Raw genomic sequence first — 15,656 nt, 5'->3', positions numbered from 1 at the left:
TTAGGTGTTTCTCCTAATGTTATCCCTCCCCTAGCCCCCTACCCCGCAACAGGCCCCAGTGTGTAATGTTCCCCTCCCTATGTCCATGTGTTCTTATTGTTCAACTCCCACTTATGAGTGAGAACATGCGGTGTTTGGTTTTCTGTTGTGTGATAGTTTGCTGAGAATGATGGTTTCCAGCTTCATCCATGTCCCTGCAAAAGACATGAACTCATCCTTTTATATGGCTGCATAGTATTCCATGGTGTATATGTGCCACATTTTCTTTATCCAGTCTATTACTGATGGAACATTTCAGTTGGTTCCAAGTCTTTGTTATTGTGAATAGTGCTGCAATAAACATACGTGTGCATGTGTCTTTATAGTAGGAGTATTTACACCTTTGTTTTTAACCTGGTTAGGATCAGACTGAAGAGCCACTCTGAGGTCCTACATCCAAACTTTGTGAAAAAAAAGAACCCCAATATGGCAGTAGCACAACATCTATGATGGTGCTTTTCAGTTTCAAAGAGGGTTGTCTTTAAATTTATAAAGGTTGTGCCCATAGGGCCTTTATAAGTGATTTTGGGGAATGATGATCCCATAGCACACTCATTAGAACTCAGTGTTTTGATGATGGCAGCAAGCATCAGGGAAGATTTGTAGCTGCAACATAAGCCCAAGTTGCCCCAAATAAATCCACCTTTACAAACAGAACCACTCTCTCAACCATACTGCATGGTAAACCTAATTAATGTGACATTTACCCTGCGGTCAAAACTCTTATGAAATAGTTCTATCAAATTCTCCCATATTTGTCCAAGTCCTGATGGAGCTTTGCCTGATATTAGAGAATGACACTGATCAGTGATAACTGTAGTTATTATTTAGAATGTCAACTTATCCACAGTTATTTCTCTCATTTGAATCTAGCTACATCTAGGCCACTGGTTTTTACTCAGGGATGCATATGAGACTTGCCTATTGAGTTTAATGACCTACTCCAGACTTCATGAATATTTTTTTTTCCTTTGAGGTGGAGTCTTGCTCTGTTGCCCAGGCTGGAGTGACGTGATCTTGGTTCACTGCAACCTCTGCCTCCCAGGTTCAAGCAATTCTCCTGCCTCAGCCTCCCGAGTAGCTGGGACTACAGGCATGCACTACCATGCCTGGCTGATTTTTGTATTTTTAATAGAGATGGGGCTTCACTATGTTGGCCAGGCTGGTCTTGAACTCCTGACCTTGTGATCCACCCGCCTCAGTCTTACAAAGTGCTGGGATTACAGGCGTGAGCCACCATGCCCAGGTGAATCTTTTAAGAGTGTTATATCTTGAGGTTTTTTTTCTCTGTAAAAACTGTATTCATTCATTTTTATAAAATCAGAAATAACATTCCTTGACTTCTTTAAAAATCGGCTTACTCATTATCCTTCAAGACATTCTAATTTTGGTGGAATGATTTACTGTCTTTTTTTGCATGTCACATTTCGTGCTATGCTTATTATAAACTCTCATGAGACCTTTCACATTTTAAAATTATCGGTAGTAAACTAACCACAGCGATTCCTATCTCTGTCATCTATAGATGGTTACGTTTTCCTCCAATGGTTGCCTGAGGTTTTATTCAGCTTTAGGCTACAGTTTGAGTCTTTGGCAAAGATAAATCTCAAAAGCCTCATAGTAAAGGACCAGACACTTTAAACAATTGACACTTCAAATGACAGACTCTTGGATACAGGCATCTGATGACACCAGTGGGCTGAGTCAGGATTTGTAGAACTTTAATGGAGAAGCAGACAGCTTCATGATACCACTAGCCCAAGATCAAGAGGAACAAGAATTAATTACACAAGACTGACTGACGCTGGGTGTAGTGGCTCATGCCTATAATCCCAGCACTTTGGGAGGCTGAAGAGGGCAGATCATTTGAGACCAGCCTGGCCAACATGGTGAAACCCCATCTCTACTAAAAATACAAAAAAAAATTAGCTGGGCATGGTGGCACGTGCCTGTAGTCCCCATTACTTGGGAGGTTGAGGCAGGAGGATCCCTTGAGCCCGGGAAGTGGAGGTTGCAGTGAGCCATGATCACACCACTGTACTCCAGCCTGGGTGACAGAGGGAAATTTTGTCTCAAATAATAAAAATAATAATAAGATTGAATGGACTACTAAGGAAAATTTTATTTTGGTCGTTTATTTAGTATATTATTTTTATTGTTCTATTTTTGAATATATAAGAAGTCCTCCCTATACTTCAACTATCTGTAATTCACAACAATTTAGTAGATGCTGCTAATATAAACTGAAATAAAGCATTTAAAAATGGTATCCGAGTCTCACTGATCCCCAGAGTTCAGAAACTCATACCAAGTGTCCTTACATTCTTACGGCAATAGGATAATTTGTATGCATTCAATAATAATCTGTCTTCTTTTATCCCCGATATAATTGGAAAATTCCATTATTCAACAAATGTCTTGCTTGGAAGGGAAGGCATTTGAGAATGAAGCTCATTGTATCACATAGAACAGGCCACTTAAATTCCAGTGGGAATTTTACCTGCAGTCCAGGATTCCAATGCTGTATTATGAGCAAAGACTATACAAGCACACTTCTCCCCTGAAATCTACCTGTGTATGAGCAACAGGTTGGGAATTACATGCCCCATTAGCACCTTATTACAAGTGACAACTGTGTAATTTCTGTGAGGCCAGACTACAGAATGAAAAGAAAGAGGGCAGTCTGAGGAGAGATGGCTGGTCACCCTGAACCTTACTATGTCATAGATGACTCCTGGTAGGAGATTCAAGGTCAGTGCATCCCTGGGATCAGTCAGACCTGGGGGCAGACTTTGGGGAACCTGTGCCCTTCCCAGCATGACTCTCCTAATTAGTTAGGTGCTGGAGTGCATTTAGTAATAATCTCAAGCTTATCATAACTCAAATGGTATTTCACACTCACTTCGCTGCAACAAGAGTTACACTCTGTTTGAGATCATCACAACACACCTTCATTAATGCAGACGGCATTTTTATCTCACTACGAAATTAACTGACTAAATAAGAGGTTGCAATGCCAAGGAAGAAGGAAGATAAAAATCACAAGGCAAATAACAAAATTGCAAGGTTAAAAAACCTGCCCAGCCAAAGTTGTTATAACAGGAAGATCTCCTGATGCATGTTTGCTAACTAGGACTGGGCTTAAAAGTTATTACAAAATTAACCTATTACACTTAAAGCCTCCCACATTATTTTTAAAGTTAACATCTAAATGTTAACAAAAAAGCAAAGTTAACGCTTATGGAACTTCCATGTCCCCAAAAATATGTTAGGTGCATTACACATAAAATTTCAATGATGGAAATATTCACCACTTTGTAATTACAAGTTAAAGTAGATTATATTAATTCAATCTTTTTTAAAAGCATCAGAAAGGCCAGGCGTGGTGGCTCACTTTCATAACCCGAGCACTTTGGAAGGCTGAGGCAGGTGGATCACTTGAGGTCAGCACTTGCCTGGTCAACATGGTGAAACCCCATCTCTACAAAGAAAATACAAAAATTAGCTGGGCATGGTGGCTCACACCTGTAGTCCCAGCTAATAGGGGAGGCTGAGGTGGGAGGATCGCTTGAACCTGGTGTTGGAGGTTGTAGTGACCTGAGATTGTGCCACTGCACTCCAGCCTGGTTGACAGAGTGAGACCCTGTCTCAAAAAAATTAAAAAAAAAAGCATCATGAATCATATGTATGAGGGATTTTTAATAGTCTTTGCTACATTCTCATACAAAAAAACTTTTAATTAATAAAATATCAATTTATTATCAAAATGTATTGGAAAGCTGTTTCCTTTATTCATTTAAATACTTATTGACGTCAGAAAACCAGATACCACACACACATACACACTAGTATGTTTATTCCAGTCTGCTAAACTTCAGCCTAAAAGAATAGCTCTGGATGGAACTGAGACTTTTGATTTTGCTGAGGAGAATCCCCACGTCTGAGGCACGAAAACATCCTGAATGAATGAAAACAGAGAGATCCTCCTCCATCTTCCCCCCAAAAGAATGCAGCTGCTCCTTTAAATCAAAGTCCAATCTCCAGGCGTGGTGGCTCACGCCTGTTTCCAGCACTTTGGGAGGCCGAGGCGGGTGGATCACCTGAGGTCAGGAGTTGGAGACCAGCCTGGCCAACATGGCGAAACCCTGTCTCTACTAAAAATACAAAAAAATTAGTCGGGCATGGTGGCAGGCGCCTGTAATCCCAGCTACTCAGGACGCTAAGGCAGGAGAATCGTTTGAACTCGGGAGGCGGAGGTTGCAGTGAGCCGAGATGGCGCCACTGTGCTCCAGCCTGGGGGATAGAACGAAACTCTGTCTCCAAAAATAAAAATAAATAAATGAAAATTAAAAAATAAATCAAAGTCCAATATTTAAGAACATGTTTTAAGGGGCACCAAATTATAGCCGGCTCAGAGCACCCAACTTTCAACCTGCAAGAGCTTCCACGTGTCTCAGGCCGGCAGAGCACGCAATGACAAGTCGTGCCAATCCCCTCCCGCAAAACAGTGCGCTCAAATCGTCTGCCAGAACCGTGTGCACTAGCCTAAGAATCACCCGTCTTGGCAAAGGCCTGAGGAGAGAGAGCTGCTACCTGACTTTCTCCGTGGCTCCTCCCGTTCTCCGCTTTGAAGATGGACTTGGGCTTCCTGGACTTGAAGTTGCCCATGCTGGGTCGCAATACACTGTCCACCAGCACGGTCGCCTCTACATTCTGCTGCTGCGGCTCCCAAGAGGGCGGCGCGTGCTCCTCTACCAGAGCCCCTGCGTCGGGGTAGTTCTCTTTATTGTTTTCATCTCTAAAACAGGAAAGACCCAATTTAGAAAGTACCTTAAAAAAAAGATGAATAAACTGCTGCAGGAAAGAGGGCTGGAGATATTCATTGCTGCTGTATTTATAGGATAGACACCTCGCAAAATTTTTAGCCTACACTTAGACAATTTTGCATGAACAAAAACTTAAAAGAAATGTGAATTTCACTCTATATCACTTCACCTTCCCTTCTGATCTTTGTTAATGGATACATACTTTGTGTAGTTGTAACTATACACATATCATTATTTTTTTAATTTTCGCTTTAAGAAACTTTCACATATATCATATTTCCCTCTCACAACAATAATGTGACATATTCAGGTGAGATATCATCATCTCTACTTTATAGATTAAGACTCTAAGAGATTAAATCACATGCCTAATGGAAGGACTAATCCACACAGACCCAGAGGCCTCATGTGGGTCTCCAGACTCACACCTGAGTTCTTGGTTCAAGGCACCATGCTTCCTCTTCATTGGCAATGTCAGTTTATAATCATCCCCCCACAACTTTCAGAGGTACTTAGAAATTTAACAGGATCTATTTTGATAGGCATGGGCCAAATTTTACCCAACCAGGCCCACTGAACAATGCCCTGAATGTAAAGTCAAACATCCAAATGTCCAGGTTCTGGTTCTGAAGAAGATGGAAGAGGGCGGTGTTATCTTCATATATTCACGGCTGGGATAGCACTTGTGTTCTTCGTTCAACAATCAAATTCTGTACAAGATCCCTACCCGCCTCCAGTTTCAATTTTCTCAAAAATACTGACATGATAACACTCTTATTTGAAGCCATTCTTCCCACTTAAATCTAGATGCATTTTATTTTTCATACTGCTAAGTATCAAGCAAACACCACAGACATAACCAGAAGGGGCCTTCTCTATGTAAACAATATCATTAACCTTAATCTACCACAATCACTGTCACTAGAACATGAAACGCATGAGAAGTGGCTGCTTCCTCCAGGTGTTGTTTTTCCCTCATGCTCCCTTACAAAAAGCACCCATAAAACAGCATTTGCAAAGTCCCCTGGAAAGCAATTCCTAGCTGCTCAAGGACACCTAAAGCCAAGAGGCAAGACCAGCAAAGAAGGAATGCCCACCATTCAAGATGCCTTTTACAAATAAAAGGCAGATTAAATTCACTGAGCTGGCATCAGGGAGGATGAGTTCCAGGTAGTCTTTGGGAAAAGAGCAAAGCAAATATCAAGATAGGTGGTCTGGAACATGACCAGGGTGCAGTTGGACAAGGTATAAAAATAAAACTGCGTGAAATAGTTAAACTTGAATCCAGGACAAACGTAGTGCTACCTGGTAAAGGAGAACCTAACAATTAAAATAATTATTCAATGTTAGTAACTGAAAAACAAATCAATGCCAATGACACTGGTCAATATTCTTGCTGTGAGATAATTTACAATTAAAAAAATTCCAAGTCACACATAGATTTGGAAATTAATATCAAACCATGAATTGGAAACTACACTAGTTCATTTGAGGTACATTTTTCTCACTAAAAACCCATCCACTCCATGATCCTCCATGAGAAACAAAAGAAAGAACAACTGCCTTTACAGTTACCTAAATGCTCTCATTTGAGTAGGATTATAGAACACTCAAGAATTAAAAAAAAAAGCTTTTCAAATCTAAAATGTCTCTTTTGATAGACTCATTCCCAAAATAATACCTGAACTTTGTTTTTATATCATGTTTTCAAGTCAACCAAAATTTAGAAATGTAATTTTGTTTACTTCCTTGACTTGGAAAGCCAGGAAAGGGGAGAGGGGGCCAAAAGCATCTTTCTTGCATTACACAAATGTAAAACCTGGTTACAAAAGTCATATTTAGAAACATATTTTCTCACATATTATTGGTTCCTCAGGATCTCCAAAACAGAAAAGCACAGGTTATGTAATTTATGCCACTACTTATTGGAATAAATCATGACTGAGAAAAAGCATGGTGTCCTGAAAAAAGCCAGAGTCTGAAAGATCCTCCCACTTATTAGTTGTGTGGCCTGGGCAACATCACTTCACCTCTATGATCCTCATTCATAAAATAGATGTAGTATCTGCTTAACAGAGATAATAGAGTCTCTGTGAAATGCCTATCATAGAAAGCTGATCCAAGGCTGCAACCTAATAAATGAAAGCTATTGTTACTCTCAGGCAGGGCCTTAGCCATGTGGTTATTTGCAAAGGAAAAAAAAAAAGAGAGAGAGAGTTCTTTTTGGTTTCTCTGATGCCTCCAAGATAATTTTGAACTCCTTAGCAAGGAACACAAATCCTAGGAAATCTGTTCTTTGTTTACCTCTAGAGCTTCACGTCATATCTTACCTCTTACTTCCTCACTCCACCAGGTTCCCAGGGTTCCTACCATCCTGAACCACTTGCTGTTCCTGCAACTCAAACAATTCTGTCTACCCTCTATTGGCTTTCCAGTGAGCTACTCCCTCTGCTTGGTGGCATCCTCTTTTTCTTAGCCTTGGACCTCACCAAAAATAATAAAAATAATAATAATAATAATTTAAAAAATAAATAAAAATTCATATGCCTTGTATAATTTTCTTCAGGAATCAATCCAAGAAAGCTCTCTGGGTGGTCTGATTCTTCTAAGTAAATCCACTATTTACCTCTAGTATAGTAGCACTTAATGCACTGTAGCATCCACATCTATATTCTAGCCTATCTCCTCTAGCAAACTGAATTCTTAGGAGCAGCATTGGTTTGTCTTTCTTCATCCCAAATCTTAACTGGCTGGCTCCTGGCACACAAAATTGGCCTTCAACAAATATGTGTTATCCAGTAAGTGGACTTTAAAGTCAGAGAGACCTGGGTCTAAATTCTGCCTCATAGTTCTATGTTATCTTGGATGAGCTATCATTCCTAAGTGTCAGTTTCTCCATCTACAGGATGAGAAGGGAAATATAAACTTCCTTTTAGTTTAGATCAAATAATAAAATGTAGATGAAAGTGCTTGGAACAAAGTAAATGTAGAAGAAATGATTAGCAGTGAAGGTTTTGCCATGATACTATAAGCCCTTGATGACCATACTACAGACACTCAATAACAAATAACATGTTTGGTGAATAATCTACAGCCTCTTCCTTTAGGGTGTGTGATGAGAATATTGAGATAGGCTAATCAATACTCAATTCAATAGGCATTTATCAAGTGTTCCCATATGTAAGGTACTGTCCTGATTGCTAAGAGGGTGGTATCCAAAAGCAGAAAAGACAAAAATTTTGACAAGAGGTAAAAATCTAGTAGAAGAGATGAGACATGAGAACAAATAATTGGAATTCAAAGAAGAGACTAGAATTCAAAGGAAAGCCACCAGACCTAGATGGTTTCTGTCTCTCACAAATATGAACCAAGCAATGGTGGCTTGTACCTGAGACTGGAGCAATCAGTCTGGTCTTCATGTAGAGAGACTGGATCTTCGTCACACCTGGAGAGCAGGAAGAAAAATTACATCAGATACAGCTGTCTGCTATAGCAGTAGCAGCAATAATCTAGAATTGTCTAAAGATTACCACGGAAAACTAAAAGATGAAACACTCATCATCATTCTCTCCCAAATAAGTTCTGATTCCTATGTCTCCCAGTTTATGATACCAATGTTGTCATATCATGTGAGCTTAAAAGCTCAGAGCCAGAGGTGACTCTCCTTTTTGCCTCCACTGTCCTGTGTCACCTAAACTAACAAGGACCTAAGTGTTCACAGCACTTGAGGGGACATTGGACACCAAGACTGGTAGCCTGTAGTTGGCTCAAAAGAGATTCCACTACATGCCTCTTTGCATTTTTTCTGCTTCAGGCAGTCCCAAACCAAACCAGCCTCCATTTAGTTTACTCTATTGGTCTCAGATTTTCTTGATCTTGTGAAAAGGAAGGGGTTCCTTTACATAAAACTTCCGGATTAACCTTATGAAAAATTCTTGGTTCTTCCATATTGAAAAATCTCCAGTGCTCCATCCTGCCTAGGGGAACCAGGAGTAGGACCATCGTTTTGCTCTAGTGTATAGGATGAAGCCTTTGTTCCTGTTCCCAACCATTCCCACCCAGCCCCATTCAAGCCTGGAATACTTTTTCCATCTTCAACTCCTACTCGTCCTTCACTGCCCAAGTCAGGTTTCCCCAGCTCTGTACCTTCCCAGCCAAGGTCACCCATGTGCCATGTTCTCAGTCATGTGTTATGATGGTTAATATTGAGTGCTAATTTGATTGAAAGATGCCAAGTATTGTTCCTGGGTGTGACTGTGAGGGTGTTACCAAAGGAGATTAACATTTGAGTCAGTGGACTGGGAGAGGCAGACACACTCTCAATCTGGGTAGGCACCATCTAATCAGCTGCCAGTGCGGCTAGAATAAAGCAGGCAGAAGAAGCTGGAAAGAACAGACTTGCTGAGCCACCTGGCCTTCATCTTCCTCTTGTGCTGGATGCTTCCAGCCTTTGAACATCAGACTTTAAGTTCTTCAGCTTTTGGACTCTTGGACTTACACCAGTGATTTGCCAGGGGCTCTTGTGACTTTGGCCACAGACTGAAGGCTGCACTGTTGGCTTCCCTACTTTTGAGGTTTTGGGACTCAAGCTAGCTTCCTTGATCCTCAGCTTGCAGATGGACTATTGTGGGACTTCACCTTGTGATCATGTGAGTCAACTCTCCTACTAAACTCCCCTTCGAACATACATATATCCTATTAATTCTGTCTCTTTAGAGAACCCTGACTAATACACGTGCCAAGTTCCTACTTTAACCTTAATTCATAAACATTTACTCTTCATTCTGAGGTTTTGGTAAACAACTATATCTCACCACACATCACTTTGTAATACTTTGTACCACTGAGATCTTTTTGATTAGTTATTAATTCCATGAGTAGAAATAACTATAATTTATTTTCCTAGATATATTGCCACAGTGACAGAGTACCCCAGAGACAGTCAAAAATACTTGAATTGAAATATTAACTTTGTTCCCTAAGAGGTCTGGTCTCTGAAATAATTTAACCAGCATTTATTATTTACTGAATCCAGGCACTGCATTAGACATTGGAACTGTGCTTCCCAAACTCTCAGGGTTTGGGACAGACCAGTTTGTTTTTTATTTCCACACCACTGTGGACGAACACTTTGGTAAAAATGTCACAGCAATGTCAAATTCCTATTAAAGTTATGAGATACTTACTCCCTATTTCTGTTTTTTTTTTCTTGTCTCAGACACGTTTTAAACAATTTGGAGACTTACATTTTGTGTAGCATTGCTTCTATAGGACACAAAATTTGAAAAAGATCTGAATCCTGCCCTAAGAAATTCACAATGTAATCAGTAGACAAAAATAAAGCAAATAAATGCCTGCATACATAAATATAACCATAATATACTGTTTATACTATATGAAATAATTTAACATTTTAAAGTATTCTTTACTGGCAATGGTGTATAATTAACCCACAGAATGAATCCAGTCCTCTTCCCTTAAAATCTTTAATTTACAGTTTTGTAGTGAGTTAAACAAAGGCCACCCACAGACTCTAACCCTTTCTATCTACTGAAATATTTTGTTACCTCTGGCAATTAAAAAAATTGGTTGCCCTGGTGCAGTGTTTCACATTTGTAATCCCAGAACTCTGGGAGGCCAAGGTGGGCCTGAGTTGGAAGTTCAAGACCAGCCTGGCCAACATGGTGAAACCCCATCTCTACTAAAAATACAAAAATTAGCTGGGTGTGGTGGCACATGCCTATAGTCTCAGCTACTCAAGAGGCTGAGGCACGAGAATCACTTGAACTTGGGAGGTGGAGGCTGTAGTGAGCCGGGATCACACCACTGTACTCTAGCCTGGGCAACAGAGTGAGACTCTAATAAAATAAAATGCTGCTTTTAATAGAATAAACCAACCTTCCTTACTTTCTTACCAATAGTCTACTCTTTCCATCTCATGGAAAACAAATCCTCAAGTATTGCTTTGTTCCCCTTCATTAGCAGCATTCAGCTAATAGATCACCTGGGCTTTGTAATGTGGATAAAAATGTTTTTCAACAGCAAAGCAGCAACAACAATGAAGAACAAAAATTTAGAATTGTTGCTTTCAAAGATCTAGGGCTTAAGCAGAGGTTTGGAGCTTCAATTCTGGAGCTCAACAATACCCATTGTTTGGGGATTTGGCAAGAACTTATTTTTCCCCCTCATTTGATTTATTAATCTTTCTCCTCAAAGTACAATCAGTTAAAAATGGAAACTTGGCACCAAAACATACAAAGTTGGAGAAGATTCTGAAGTATGAAGCTGGAGCTGATTAGTTGATCCAATATTCATGTCTACTAAACAACTCCAGTTGCCACTCAAAGAACACAATTCCAAGCTCACAGACAGAGCAACTGAAATAGAGCTACCTCCTGGCTTACATGGCACACGTTTACAACCTCTTTTAGTTCATTTGAGTTTTCACTTACCTTGGTAAAGACCATCAACTTCTATTCAATTAATAAATCATTTCTGTCCTTTCCCTGAAACCCCTTATTTCTTTGTGAAATGCTCAGGGTTGCTACTTTTTTTCCTATTTGAACTTTTGCTCCCTCAATCAACCACAAACAAGAAAAAGTTGTGTGGTACTTCACAGCTCACCTGCTCTTTCATATAATCTCAATTCAGCCTGAGAATGCTCCGAGGTAGGAATTACCTTTGCACCTGGGCTAAGTTGTAAGTCAAGATTCCAAGGCCTCGATCAGTGAAGCCTGGATTGTTTCTGCTCCACCACATCAAGCCCAAAAAGCAAGAACCAAATAATCTCTTCAGTCTATATGCCAGAGGATCACAAGAGACAGGGCATGCCATTTCTTAGAATAATGGTGGTGAAAGAAGTACCCACAAGAAGTTCTCTTTGCTGCCTAAAACAGAAGAGAGGCCTCAGACTGACTGTTAGATAAAATGTAGTTGTGCTATAAAGATATTTACACTTGCCCTGTAGTACCATGTTCCCTGAAGGCAAAGTTGCAGAGGTACAGCCTCCTGTGGGGTTTCTCAAAATGTGGCCCCTGAATCACTTGCATTAGCACTACCTGAAGTACCTTGTCAAAACAGAAGTCTCCAGCCCCACTATATCAACTCTCTGAGGGCAGAGTCCAGGAATGTGGATTTTTAAAACAGACTGCCTACCTATAGAACTACTATGTTTCTAAACATTTAACACTGACCTAAAGGTTTCCAAACCCCAAACCAGCACTGTCCTGACACCAATACAATCACCCATTCTGGGTTCCCACTTTGAGATAAAACCTGGGAGACTGCAATTTTCACAAGTTCCAGTCCTCTTCCCCAGTTGATATTGATGATCAGTTAGCTTTGAGAACCACTGGTTTGAATGATAACTAATCAGAATTATTGCAGGCTTCATTTAAAATAGCAAGTTAGCTGGGGCAATGTCACGATTGATCATGGAAAAATATTAGATGAAAAGGTGCCACAGATAGGGAAGAAAAGGCCAAGGCCATTGTGACGAAAACATTGGGGTGGAAAAAGAAATTGAATTTGTCCAGAGCTGCATAGATAGTGCCAGGCCTGGGAAAAACCAAGAAGAAAATAAAATCTGTCCTTGAGTCCCTCCCAATTTCCCTTTCCCCTTGACTCTTCTAAGACTCCCAGCTGGCCAAGCATAACCATAACCATAACAGGTTAGAATATAGGTTAGGTAAAATAATTCATATTAAAGTATTCATGACAATTTGAATCCACTTTCCAAGGGCACAAACTTTTTAATTTTCAATTTAATAAGGGTCACTACCAGAGGCCTTCATCCAAAGAAATCATCTCTAGGTGAAATTTCAGGCATCGAAGAAAATAAGTGGGTGTGAGTAGAAGGATGTAGGAATGGGGTGGGGACAGGAGGCAGAGGAGCTCTTCTTGTAGCCAGAGCATAGAGGGGAGAAAAGTCCCTCCTCCGTGTAGGCCAAGACCACACCCAAACATTTCCTGAGAACCTGCTATGTCTGTGTCTCAGGATATAGCAAGTTGGTCCTGAGGGCTATGGGGTCATGCCCAGAGAAGCACGGGATATGGGTCATATTACTGAGGAGAGGGGAAAATATTATTGTGGACAATGACTAGTTTTAAACAATCCTAGTCAATGATGTGTTATACCTATGAAGCTTTTGGTATGTTCTCAATAGGCTCCTTAGATTCTTATATTAGCCAGATGGCATACCAATTATCTCTCAGTGCCTTTTAAAATAAATCACTGTCACTCCTCTGAAAGTAAAAACATGATCTTACGCAATCAGAACTCCTTGGGGAGTGTCCAAAGACAAGGCACCAGGCTCTCCCCAGCATTTAACCACAAAACCTCTACATAAAAAAAAAAAAAAAAAAAAAAAAGTCCATGTGAAATCTGGAGCTAAGTGTCTCCATTTTGAACCTGCCGTGCCTGTGGCTGACTGAGGATTTGGCCACACCGGGCTCCTGAGAATCGGGGCCAGAAAGCACTTAGTACTTCAAGCACAGCAAAGGGAGGAGAGCAGTACCTGTGCACCTGGAGCAGGAAGTCCAGGCCTCATCTTCGGCCTGCAGATGCACACTTTGGCACACCTCTCTCCCCTTCTCTCAGGCCTTTAGAAAAGCAACATTGCAGCACAGGTTACCAAGCAATCTTATAAACAGAATGTGAGTCCAAATGAGTATTTTACATTGCTTCTTCTAAAGTCAACCCTGTTTTTTTTTTCTGAAGTGGTTCCACTAAAGTCTGCTCAAAACTGGACACTAAAGGAGCAGCACAGCGAAAGAGAGAAACAAAAGAATGTGGAAAACAAGAGGGCCTAGGAAGCACTGTAAACCTTACCCCTCCCTCACCAAGTCATTGTGATAGTGGCAGGACTTGGAAGCCAAAAGATACCTATTTCTACATTTATTTGCTTTTTAGGGAATTTTAGCAAACAGCTCCCCAGTTAGTTAGGCCGTCTATATCAAACTCATAACAGTTTTTAAATGTAGTTGAGGATACAACTTTACACATGCCTTTTTCCTGAAAAGCTGTTTAGAGTGGCTTCTACAAAGGTCCCAGAAGTAAACATCATGAATTAGCCTAGAGAAAGAATGCCAGATGAAGTACATATTCATATATATATAGTATATATAAATTACATACAGTATTAGCAAAATACACTACCTGTTAATTTTTAACAAATATAGTATAATATTAGGAAAACATATTAAGGAAGGGATGGCAAAAAATTAAAACTATAACATATAAATATCTTTTAAAAAATACTGTGCTTGCTGGCACGCTCCTTCATTCACACTCCTTCATTCCATGTTTAAAGGGTGTTAGTTGCCCTAATCAACAGCTTTAACCATAGGACCAGGTGACTCATTCGTCCCATAGCCACCTCTCTGTAGTCAGAAGACAAAAATGACAAAGGGCATGCACAAAAAGTTTACTCTGATATGCCTTAAAAATCTGTAGACAAGACAGGGCCAAGATAAGTTTAGCCTGTTTACCACATGCTGGAATTCAGCTCATTTCACATCTATCTCCTATTGCTGTAAATGTATATAGTGTGCACTCCATGAAAACTGACACCAATGTTGGCAAAATACAACAAAGCTTCCTAACACATCAAATGGATTTTTAAAAATCTGAGCTCCAAGAACACATATCTTGGAGCACTGAGCTCCTGCAAGCAATCAGCTGGTTTTAATTTCTCTCCCGCAGCTGCTAAAATGCTGGTTTCAACCTGTAAAGATTTCTGGGCCCCACCAGTCAGCACGTCTCACGGTCTTCACAGCCCCAGATTCCGGGAGACAATGCATCTAAAACGAAAAGCGGCTGGGAACGGTGGAGGATACCTTCACGATAGTTGCTTCCAGAGAAAGGCATGCAAGTCTAATTTTAATGGTAAGAATCACTTACTCTGTTACAGTGGTGCTGCTGAAGGAATTATCCTGAAGGCTGAAACAGAAACAAGAAAACATCAGCCAAGTCTGGCTGGGGAGCCGTCTCCCTGATTGCTCTCCGGGAGTTAGAGCACATACACAAACATGGCATTGCAAGGCAAGTCTCCGGGCTCGCCCGGCACGCTCGCTCTACCTTGGGCTGCTGTCTGCACATGCTCGTAACGACACCCCCAGCAGGGGCCCAGCGGCACGGGCGAACCACAAAGCCCGGCAGCCCGCGAGGCTGCGGGGACAGAGCTGGGCGGGGCGCGGCGGCGGGGCTGGGACCCCGGGATCCAGCGAGGAGCACCTGGAGAGTTACCGCACGACCCCGACCTCGCCAGCCCAGGCGCCGCGTTTAATCTTGGGCTCTTTGTGCCAGCCACCCCCCGAGGCTGGCAATGAGAATGCCCCAGTGTTTCTGCCGAAGTGCTGAAATACCCGGCAGACTTGCTTTCTTCCACACGTCTCCTACCAATTTTACAGAGCTCACCCCAACCCCCCACACTCCCACCCCACCCCCAGGGATGGAGGCTCGCAGAGATTCATCCATCGTTCAGAAAAAGTCAGGAGAGAACAAGAAGGGAGAGGGGTATATTGCTGCTGTTTGGTGTTTTATTTTGTGTGTGTATTGTTTTTTGTTGCCTAGGAAAAAGAATAGGCTCTGAAGCAGGGCTGGCTGCATCACACCTGATCTGTCTAGAGCGCTCTTATTTCAGTCCCAGAGAGGAAGCGCCCAGCCCCGGACTACAGAGCTGTGAATGAACCCACGCAGGGAGAGTGGAGAATTTATTCCAGGGGTTAGCTGGTGATTAGGACACCGTGCAAGGGATGGGGCTTGCTATGCTCAGAGCAGCCAGCTTGAGC

General features: G+C 41.3%; 1 protein-coding gene across 6 annotated transcripts in view; it reads right to left on the bottom strand.

Moving 5' to 3' along the window:
- FAM13C (family with sequence similarity 13 member C) overlaps window positions 1-15,205 on the bottom strand; it is a 122,692-nt gene extending 107,487 nt beyond the window's left edge. For 2 of the 6 annotated variants that reach the window (XM_054436364.2, XM_054436365.2), the window contains exons 1-3: window positions 14,767-14,920; window positions 8,254-8,310; window positions 4,633-4,837 (exon numbers count right to left, since the gene is read on the bottom strand). In XM_054436364.2, coding sequence (XP_054292339.1) covers window positions 4,633-4,837; window positions 8,254-8,310; window positions 14,767-14,828 — 324 coding nt within the window. In that variant the 5' untranslated portion in view covers window positions 14,829-14,920. Of the gene's footprint in view, window positions 1-4,632; window positions 4,838-8,253; window positions 8,311-13,381; window positions 13,459-14,766 lie in introns of those variants that run through there. The other 4 variants (XM_054436361.2, XM_054436360.2, XM_054436359.1 and 1 more) reach the window with 4 other exon arrangements.
- Between the last annotated feature and the right edge of the window lie 451 nt (window positions 15,206-15,656).

Source organism: Pongo pygmaeus, chromosome 8 (genome assembly GCF_028885625.2).
Source record: "Pongo pygmaeus isolate AG05252 chromosome 8, NHGRI_mPonPyg2-v2.0_pri, whole genome shotgun sequence".
In the NCBI taxonomy this organism is placed as follows: domain Eukaryota; kingdom Metazoa; phylum Chordata; class Mammalia; order Primates; family Hominidae; genus Pongo; species Pongo pygmaeus.
This window is presented reverse-complemented; position numbering and strand designations above follow the sequence as displayed.